The sequence below is a fragment of the Salvelinus namaycush genome, chromosome 9 (genome assembly GCF_016432855.1).
Source record: "Salvelinus namaycush isolate Seneca chromosome 9, SaNama_1.0, whole genome shotgun sequence".
NCBI lineage: Eukaryota > Metazoa > Chordata > Actinopteri > Salmoniformes > Salmonidae > Salvelinus > Salvelinus namaycush.
This window is the reverse complement of record NC_052315.1, coordinates 16437445-16448858: the sequence shown is the minus strand read 5'-3', so window position 1 is coordinate 16448858 and position 11414 is coordinate 16437445. Positions and strand designations below refer to the sequence as shown.

At 42.6% G+C, this 11414-nt stretch overlaps 1 protein-coding gene across 1 annotated transcript; it reads right to left on the bottom strand.

Annotated features, from left to right (window-relative positions):
• Window positions 1-8176: 8176 nt before the first annotated feature.
• LOC120054061 (unconventional myosin-IXb-like) lies at window positions 8177-11116 on the bottom strand. The gene is made up of 3 exons (XM_039001429.1): window positions 11106-11116; window positions 9970-10093; window positions 8177-8299 (listed from the first exon to the last, which is right to left on the bottom strand). Exons 1-3 carry the CDS (start codon window positions 11114-11116, stop codon window positions 8177-8179), a joined length of 258 nt encoding a protein of 85 aa, XP_038857357.1.
• Between the last annotated feature and the right edge of the window lie 298 nt (window positions 11117-11414).

The window sequence follows — 11414 nt, the reverse complement described above, 5'->3', positions numbered from 1 at the left end:
CCCTTTAAACGGAGTGGCAGGATCAGCTTGGAGTGACACTGTAACACATTATTAGAAACATAGACAGGTTCATACTTTTCAAACACAAAAATAGTAATCTATTGTAGGAGGTACCAACTATACTGAACAAAAATATAAATGCAACGTGTAAAGTTTTGGTCCCCTGTTTCATGAACTGAAATTAAAGATCCCAGACATTTTCCTTATGCACCTAAAGCTTATTTCTCTCAAATTATGTGCACAAATTTGTTTATGGCCCTTTTAGTGAGCATTTATTTTTTGCCAAGATAATCCATCCACCTGGCAGTTGTGGCATATCAAGAAGCTGATTAAACAGTATGATCATTACACAGATGCACCTTGTGCTGGGGACAATAAAAGGCCACTCTAAAATGTGCAATTTTGTCACACAACACAATGCCACAGATGTCTCAAGTTTTGAGGGAGTGTGCAATTGGCATGCTGACTGCAGGAATGTCCACAAGAGCTGTTGCCAGAGAATGTAATGTTTATCTCACTACCATAAGCCACCTCCAACGTCGTTTTAGAGAATTTGGCACTACGTCCAACTGGCCTCACAACCACAGGCCATGTGTAACCACGCCAGTCCAGGACCTCCACATCCGGCTTCTTCACCTGTGGGATCGTCTGAGACCAGCCATCCGAACAGCTGATGAAACTGTGGGTTTGCACAACCAAGGAATGTCTGCACAAACTGTCAGAAACCGTCTCAGGGAAGCTCATCTGCGTGCTTGTCGTCCTCATCAGGGTGTTGACCTGACCACAGTTCGGCGTCGTAACCGACTTCAGTGGGCAAATGCTCACCTTCAATGACCACTGGCACGCTGGAGAAGTGTGCTCTTCACGAAAGAATCCCGGTTTCAACTGTACCGGAAGGATGGCAGACAGCGTGTATGGCGTCTTGTGGGCGAGCTGTTTGCTGATGTCAACGTTTTGAACCGAGTGCCCCATGGTGGCAGTGGGATTGTGATATGGGCAGGCATAAGCTACGGACAACGAACACAATTGCATTTTATTGATGGCAAATTTAATGCACAGAAATACAGTGACGAGATCCTGAGGCCCATTGTCGTGCCATTCATCCAGCGCCATCGCCTCATGTTTCAGCATGATAATGCACGGCCTCATGTCGCAAGGATCTGTACACAATTCCTGGAAGTTGAAAATGTCCCAATTCTGCCTGCATACTCACCAGACATGTCACCCATTGAGCATGTTTGGGATGCTGTAGATCAATGTGTACAACAGCGCTTTCCAGTTCCCGCCAATATCCAGCAACATCGCACAGCCATTGAAGTGGAGTGGGACAACATTCCACAGGCCACAATCAACAGCCTGATCAACTCCATGTGAAGGAGATGTGTCATCCTGCATGAGGCAAATGGTGGTCACATCAGATACTGACTGGTTTTCTGATCCACACCCCTACCTTTTCTTTAAAGGTATCTGTGACGAACAGATGCATATCTGTAATTCCCAGTCATGTGAAATCCATAGATTTCCTTATATGAATTGTAACTCAGTCAAATCTTTGAAAGTGTTGCATGTTACGTTTTATATTTTTGTTCAGTGTATAATGTGTTCTGTACCATCCACTATTAGGCTTCACATATATAATACATTATGTAACCCATGGTTCATCAAGCTTGTCTGACAAGGCCCAATTAGGGTTGCGTTTACACAGGCAGCCCAATTCTGATATTTTTTCCACTATTTAGTATTTTGACCAATCACATTAGATCTTTACGAGTCAGATCTTTTCAGAGCTGATCTGATTAGTCAAAAGACTAATAATTGAAATAAATATCAGAACTGGGCTTCCTGTGTAAATGCAGAATATTGGGTTCTTTATTCTTAAATGCATTTATTAATTTACTCCAAGTTGCACACATTTATTCACATGCACACAAACACACACACATTCAGGGTGCTTTGATCTTTACCTATAGTCTCATCTCCTGCAGCACTGGAACAGAAATGTTTTGGGACACTAAACGGACCACTCTCAGGTGTGGGAGAACCATGTTGGGGCAACATTGTGCCACAGGACTTGCCAACCACACCGTTACTAAAACCAGTCACAGTTTCAATGGTGGCAATGCCAATCAAAATGGCGAGGGCCATTTGGGCGGAGCACATCTGAAAAGCAGGGTTGTGTCAAAGCACTGTTTCTTAAAATATCTTAACTTCCACAGTCAGACTGCAAGCAGTGTGGTAATATGTATATAAAAGTAAAGTACCCACCATGAGTGTATTTGACCCCCAAACCTTGACCAAGGTAGGCTAGGCTACAACAATCAGCTCTACTGTAGAGATTTGAGGATAATTTGCATCAAATCAGTGTTTGATTACTTTATTGGAGTCTTAATTGTAGATGGGTTGCCTCCCACATGAACAATGTTCCAGCATACTGCCCTAGGTCTGGGATTTCTGAGACTAACTTTGAGGCCAATCAGATTTGACAAGGGTTTTTACTAAGAGTTGTAAAATCATATGCAGTAGTACTATTGAGGAAAATGTCCATTAAAGTCTGGTGTCAGAGATGCCCATTATCTATGGTTATAACATCTGTCTAGAAACGACTCCATGCGTTAAAAGCCTATGCGGTACACAGATAACAGTTTACAGACGGCACCAGACCTTGATTTAGGCACTTCTCATTTTTGGGGAATTACGACCTGGCTTATCTATAAAAATAGCCTATTGCTGGCACAGATTCACACGCCGAGGCAGAAAAGGTTGATCAAAGCGGAATGAAGGCGGGATCTTCATTGAATAGCAATGGAGAGTGGGCATTCATTTCCTGATTCCGCTTCGTTCAAATGTATTTGCTGCTAGTCTGTGAATCTGTGGGTGACAGTATGGTGTTCGAGATTGCGCAGATTGTAAATGCGCCAGGCTGAATGGCAAGATGCGCTGTTCCAAATTGTCAAATGATGGTTTGTAAGGTCATGAAAGTCACGGAAAATAGTTTAATAATTGTTGAGGAAGGCACAGTGAGGAAGGCACAGTGATGCCGAAACATTGGTAAATACCCATTAAATTGCTGGGAGATTATACATGGAATGTGCGACTTTATTTTGTTAGTTTATAGTTTATTCCCCGTTAGTAAGCACATCCACACAAACTATTATTCTGGGTGTCCGCCAGCTCATTAAAAAAAATATATAATATAATTCATGAAAGCACACTATTGAATATGATCAATCAATAAAAAAACTACATATAAGGCATTATCGGAATGACCCTTCAGTACATGTCTGTGGTGCTGCGTGTGTGCTATTGTGAGTGGGCCGTTGCCCGAGGAGAGAGAGTGCAACATTTCAGTGTGTGTGCAACACAATTTCACACTCAATTCGTGGAAATACCTACAATACCTAAATACCCAAAATGTATTTCAGCAGTTTTTGTGCGTTTTTGTGGAGCCTACATTACACAATTTTCTTCAATGCATTTAATACAAGGCTCCACTTTTTCGTTTACATTACACCATTTCTTTCATAATGCATTTTACAAGAGGCTATTTCGAATTTTATGAGGGTTGCCAGACTGGAGAAAAATACATTTCATTATTTATTTTTTGGGGTATTGATAAAGGTATTTGATTGGAGAATGGGGATACACACACTCACCTTGTTTGTATTCATGTTATAGCCAACTCTTGACTTTTGTATGAATTATTTTGTATAAAATATTTGTGTTTATTTACATCCTATGGGGTTTAAGATAAAGGAAACAGTGGTATAGGAGAGTATGAAATGAATTAAATACTCTAAGCTATGTTCATTGTAAGCAGCAATTTCCAGTGAGAAATACTCAGTCTGAAGCCATTTGGCTATGGGTTTCACAGCCCTATAACAATGATAAAAGTTATATCACCTTTAAAAGAGGTTTATTTACATCCTCTGGGGTATAACATGTTGGGCAAAGTGGTACAGGTAAGTCTGACATATAACCCCTAACTTGTTCAGTCTTTGCCAATGAGAATCAAGAGGGGTCTAGCTTCGTCCTTCATGACTGGGAAAAGCCTCGATTCTAGGCCGTAGAAAATCCTACATCCATCTCATTAGATCAGAACAGGATGGATCAACAGTGATTCATATTACTGGTTTGCATCCTAAAAAAAAGGATAGTTGTGTTTTGCTGCATAACACACTTACATTATTTGTCTACCCATATGATGTGGATCATTGTCAGGTTATTGATATTTAAGCTTCAGTAACAAAATAACACCATGGTTGTAATAACACTTTACACAGGTCCTTTGTAAATGTGTAGAATGTGTTTGCTTAACGTATGTAAATTCAACAGTTACAGAGGATTTTCCTCTGAATAACTGGTCAGGGCATAACACTTTCCATTCAGCTTCATGCATCTTTGATGTAAGGCTTAATCACACCTTCACTGAATAATTCTATCCGTCATGCCCATTGTTCACTAGACATATCAATGTAATTACACCCAACACAATGTTGAAAAACAGAATGCTTCCCAACACTAGATCACAGAACTAGACGTGAGCTGGATGTGATCCCAACTCTGCCACCAATGAAGCGGAAGAAAGTGAAAGCTGCAACAGGGACTCTAACCAGGGCTCATACATTGCAAAGTGAGCGCTAATGGCCGTTGCCATGAAAGCTTAGTACTTGGTAGGGGTGGCAACCATCCTCCAAGATAGCTACAGGGCTGGATCAAAAGCCAAGCCTGCACACCCAGAAGCTCTACAGATGGAGGGTTGACCACATGTTCTATGTGGGGGGCTAATTGCCTTGATCAAGGGCACAACGGCAGGAGGTGGTAAGTCAACATGGGATCAGACACAGCAGCTTTCCAGTGTCAATAATGTTTACTTTTTCATGAATGCTATAATATTAATAGTCATCAAAATTTGGTTAAAAGTCATGGAGAAGTAAATACTCAGAGGTCACTAAAGCGTAACGACATTTGTTAATTTCAGTGAACATAGTCTAATGGACTGACTTGGAAAAAGACAGCTCCTGCACTTATTCCATCCCAAGTCAAGGACTGGGTGGCACTTGGAGCCAGTCAGCGACAGTACGTTACACAGTGGTGTAAAGTATTCAGGTTAAAAAAAAAGTTTAAAGTACTACTTAAGTCGTTTTTTGGGGGTATCTTTACGTTTTATATTTGACAACTTTTACTTTACTACATTCCCTAAGAAAATAATGTACTTTTTACTTAATATTTTTTCCCGGACACCCAAAAGTACTCTTTATATTTTGAATGCTTAGCAGGACAGGAAAATGGTCTAATTCACACACTTATCAAGAGAACATCCCTGGTCTTCCCTACTGCCTCTGATCTAGTGGACTCAAACACAAATGCTTAATTTTACCCTGGCTATCTGTAAATAAAAAAACAAGAAAATGGTTCCTTCTGGTTGGCTTAATATAAGAAACTTTAAATGATTTATACTTTTGATACTTAAGTATATTTAAAACCAAATACTTTGACTTTTTCTCAAGTAGGATTTTACTGGGAGACTTTCACTTGTACTTGAGTAATTTTCTATTGAGGTATCTTTACTTTTACTCAAGAATGACAATTGGGTACTTTTCCCAACTTATGTTACAGAATGTAACTAAAGATATCTAAGGCCGATAACGGAATAAAAAACTGAATTATCACAGTAAAGAAAATTGTTTTATTTCTTACCTTGTTTAAGGAAGGAGTAACGTACCTTGCCAACGCGCGGACTGAAAATGGAATGCCAATAAGGAAGTATGCCAAAGAGCTGTGCAAACAAACATGACATTTCATAATCCTAGTAGATATTAATTCCGGATCAAATCACCATATTTGGTAGATGAATTCCAATTCCTATTTCTTACACATCTGACTGATCTGAGCTAGACTTTCCAACGTTCTTGAAATAGTTCCACAAACAGGTGTAAGTAGCCAAGTGTGATCCCACTTCTGACACTAGTGCAATGAAATCAAATAAAATGTTATTCTTCACATGCTTCATAAACAACAGGTGTAGACTAACAGTGAAATGCTTACTTTGTCAACAATGCAGAGATAAAGAAAATAGAGAAATAATGGAAACGTGGTAAAAGTAATAATAAATACACAATGAGTAACGATAACTTGGCTATATACACGTGGTACCAGTACAGGGTCAATGTTCAAGGGTATGAATTAATTGAGGTAGATACACTACTAAAGTATGTGGACACCTGCACATCGAACATCTCATTCCAATATCATGGGCATTAATATGGAGTTGGTCCCCCCCTTTGCAGCTATAACAGCCTTCACTCTTCTGGGAAGGTTTTCCACTTGATCTCCCGGGTGGCGCAGTGGTCTAGGGCACTGCATCGCAGTGCTAGCTGCGCAAACAGAGTCTCTGGGTTCGCGCCCAGGCTGGGCTGGGTTCGCGCCCAGGCTCTGTCGCAGCCGGCCGCAACCGGGAGGTCCGTGGGGCGACGCACAATTGGCATAGCGTCGTCCGGGTTAGGGAGGGTTTGGCCGGTAGGGATATCCTTGTCTCAGTATGTAAAATGTAATGAAATGTAAAAAAAAAAAAAAAAAAATGTAATAAAATGTATGCACTCTACTGTAAGTCGCTCTGGATAAGAGCGTCTGCTAAATGACTAAAATGTAAATGTAAATGTAATGTTGGGACTTTCTTCCATTCAGCCACAAGAGCATTAGTGAGGTCGGGCACTGATCTTGGGTGATTAGGCCTGGCTCGCAGTAGATGTTCCAATTCATCCCAAAAGTGATCGATGGGGTTGAGGTCAGGGCTCTGTGCAGGCCAGTCAAGTTCTTCCACACCAATTTCAACAAACCATTTCTGTATGGACCTCACTTTGTGCATGGGGGCATTGACATGCTGAAACAGGAAAGGGCTGTGATGGAAATGTTCTTGTGTGTATGTAATCGTATGTTTAGCACAATGCTGCTTTTGTAATAACCTGGTTGGGTTCATGCGAGTAACTGGATGACTGCGAAGGAGGAAACCACACTATCACTCATAAGCAAATTGGCAGTACGCCCAGAATACTATTTTAGGACTAGAGAAGTAATAAAAATGTGTCAGTTTCAAGGGCAGAAGCCCTGTGTGGTATAAATTAGTCACATACAGAAACAAACATGCATATAACGTGTTAGCGTAGCAGTATAAAAGGACTGAAAGGGAACCTCCCCTTCAGAGTTTTCATCAAGTTTGTATTGAGTTTGTGAACCTCTACAGCCGTAATAATAAAGATTGCTTAGGGGTCCTTAGGGGTGGATTTCTACAACAGGGCCTTCCCCAAACTGTTGCAACAAAGTTGGAAGGACAGAAGTCTAGAATCACCCCTCATTGTATGCTGAAGCATTAAGATTTCCCTTCACTGGAACTAAGGGGCCCAGCCCGAACCATGAAAAATAACCCTAGACCACTATTCCTCCTCCACCAAACTTTACACTATGCATTCAGGCAAGTAGCGTTCTCATGGCATCCGCCAAACCCACATCTATACGTCTGACTGCCAGTGTGATACAAGCGTGATTCATCACTCCAGAGAACGTGTTTCCACTGCTCCAGAGTCCAATGGCGGCGAGCTTCAACACCACTCCAGCCGACGCTTGTCATTGCGCATGGTGATCATAGGCTTGTATGCGGCTGCTCTGCCATGGAAACCCATTTCATGAAGCTCCCGACGAACAGTTCTTGTGCTCATGTTGCTTCCAGAGGCAGTTTGGAACTCAGTAGTGAGTGTTGCAACCAAGGACAGATGATTTTTACGCTCTTCAGCATTTGGCGGTCCCGTTCTGTGAGCTTGTATGGCCTACCACTTCACGGTTGAGCCATTGTTGCACCTAGACGTTTCCACTTCACAATAACAGCACTTACAGTTGACCGAGGCAGCTCTAGCAGGGCAGAAATGTTAAAAACTGACTTGTTGGAAATGTGGCATCCTATGACAGTGCCTCATTGTAAGTCACTGAGCTCTTCAGTACGGGCCATTCTACTGCCAATATTTGTCTATGGAGATTGCATAGCTGTGTGCTCGATTTTATAAACCTGTCAGCAATGGGTGTGGCTGAAATAGCTGAATCCAATCATTTGAAGGGGTGCCCACATACACTACATTGCCAAAAGTATCTGCTGAATTTAGTGGTGAATCAGGGCTCTGTTCGGTTCTTATTTCTCTTGTTTTATAGACTTGATGCGCTCCATCAGGTTTTTCTCAGCCTCCGTGTCAGAGTCTAGTGGCTCATCGTTCTCAGGGACCACCGTCAAGTCAGAGCACTTCTTCTCATGCACCTGGGAGAGAACAAGCACACACACACACACACACACACACACACACACACACACACACACACACACACACACACACACACACACACACACACACACACACACACACACACACACACACACAGAGTTACTCATAGCACCTCAACAAGTAGCAAGTCCTTCCCACACTGGTTTAGAGGATGGGGTGGGGGTGCCTGTGTAACGTCATCATGCATAGTGTTTATTTATTTCATGCCTCTGTCATTCCAGTGAGCTATGGTAACTAGAGGAAGGCAGGCGGTTTTGTCATGATGAGTAGGGATTAACAGACACTATGAAACTGTTATTCAACCACACAACATGTAGGAACATGTCAGTATCGGGTGTGAGGGTTTTTATGACGATTTTACTATTGAATGAAGCTATAGGCTGTGAATCAAAGCAATGGTTATTTTACTCCAGGAGTAAAAGACATCATCAAGAAGACAACTCATTCCCATGTCAATTATAAGGCTTGGTTCCGGTTAACAGGGAGAATCCACAAACCATCCATCCAATCCTGAGGTTGTACAGTGGGGAATCATATATGTTCCATACAGCACAAGCGGGCTATGATCAAGAGTTAATGTCACCAAATACTAGTCAAACCACAAACAAGTCACATGTAGAAAAGACCAACATCAACCCACACCGTCACTCTGAAGAACCTTCACATCACAGATACTGAGGGCTGAAACCAACATGCAGTATAACAGGGGTCTAACATCGCATAGAGGTACTAGTAGTAGGTATGCAGGCCTTTGTTCTAGCAGTACTGATGTAACAGTATAACTTGAACCAGGGACCCTCTGCACACATCAACAGCCGCCACCCACGAAGCATCGTTACCCATCGCTCCACAAAGGCTGCGGCCCTTGCAGAGCAAGGGGAACCACTACTTCAAGGTCTCAGAGCAAGTGACGTCACCGATTGAAAGGCTATTAGCGCGCACCACCGCTAACTAGATAGCCATTTCACATCCGTTACACTGACACACACCTAGCACTGACACACACCTAGCACTGACACACACCTCCGTCACAGAATCAACTGATCATTGTCTTCGCCTGGATCCAGGTGTGTAACTGCTGGACTCGAACAAAAGCCTGCATGCCCAGTTGCTCTCCAGAAACATAGTTGGGAGACCACTGCAGCACTGTATACCATCAATTAGTATGAAGAGGAGAGAGGGGATGGGGGGAGTCATCGACTACTACAAGTCATGCACAGACGGTTGGTTAAGACAAACCGCATCTAGCTACCAGGAAGACCAGAGCAACGTGGATACGTACCACCACTCCTTTGTAAGGAGCAGAAAATTTGAGGGGCAAATGCCAGTGCAGCTGAAGAAAAAAAGGGAGAACCACAAAACAATGAGCAGTAACCCATGGTGGATATTGGACAATACACTGACACTCAAAAACCTGCAGCCTTACTGGACTAGGAGTGTAGTAGTACAGCCCTGCCCTACAGTATGTAGTAAATACAGTTGGTGACTATGGTCGGTCTGTCTACTGAGTCTATGGACCTGGTAAGTGTCAGGATCAATTCAGAAAGCGACAGAGAAGCAGTGAGGAAAATTGGAATAGAAATGTCAGTTTACTTCCTGAATTGGTAGTGTCTAGACAGACCAGACCATGTAGAATTGTCCTCACCGTGTTCTGTCTCTTGAGTTTGAGCTGGTTGACAGCCAGAGCCTCAGCGTGCTCCAGCTGTTCTATCTCCTCCAACTTCTCATTGTAGCGTCTGATCTGCTCGTTGATCAACATCTCCACACACCTGGGACACAGAGACATTACCTGCTAGTTAGAATCTCTATTGTGGTAAAGGCATTGCATTGGTTTCTGTACAGTGGGGGTTGTACCTAGTTGCCTGAACAAAATATTCACTTGATAACAGCAATTTGTTTTTATTTAACTAGGCAAGTCAGTTAAAAACAAATTCTTATTTACAAATACGGCCTACCAAAATATAGGACAAAGCACACATCCCGACAAGAGAGACCACACAGCACCATTACATAAAGAGAGACCTAAGACAACATAGCAAGGCAGCAACACATGACAACACAGCATGGTAGCAAAACATGACAACATGGTAGCAGCACAAAACATGGTACAATCATTATTGGGCACAGACAACAGCACAAAGGGCAAGAAGGTAGAGACAACACGTCACGCAAAGCAGCCACAACTGTCAGTAAGAGTGTCCATGATTGAGTCTTTGAATGAAGAGATTGAGATAAAACTGTCCAGTTTGAGTGTTTGTTGCAGCTCGTTCCAGTCGCTAGCTGCAGCAAACTGAAAAGACGAGCGACCCAGGGGTGTATGTGTTTTGGGGACGTTTAATTAACAGAATGTGACTGGCTGAACGGGTGTTGTATGTGGAGGATGAGGGCTGCAGTCTATCTCGGATAGGGAGGAGTGAGTAATACGAGGATTTTATAAATAAGCATCAACCAGTGGGTCTTGCAACTGGTATACAGAGATGACCATTTTACAGAAGAGTATAGAGTGCAGTGATGTGTCCTATAAGGAGCATTGGTGGCAAATCTGATGGCCGAATGCTAAAGAACATCTAGCCGCTCGAGAGCACCCATACCTGCCGATCTATAAATGATGTCTCCGTAACCTAGCATGGGTAGGATGTTCATCTGAATCAGGGTTAGGTTGGCAGCTGGGGTGAAAGAGGAGCGATTACGATAGAGGAAACCAAGTCTAGATTTAACTTTAGCCTGCAGCTTTGATATGTACTGAGAGAAGAACCGTGTCCTGAGAGAAGAACCGTGTACCGTCTCGCCATACTCCCAAGTACTTGTATGAGGTGACTACCTCAAGCTCTAAACCCTCAGAGGTAGTAATAACACCTGTGGGGAGAGGAGCATTCTTCTCACCAAACCACATAACCTTTGTTTTGGAGGTGTTCAGGGCAGAGAAAGCTTGTTGGACATGTGGTAAACCGTGGAGTGTTGGGTTTAGCGTGCAGAGATTGACACAGAGACAGGGAGGCTTTAGTCTGCAAAAAAATCTTTACTAAGACAGAAAATAAATATAAAGAAAATCACTTAGGTTTCGCTCAGTCCTTCTTCTCTACTTTGCTT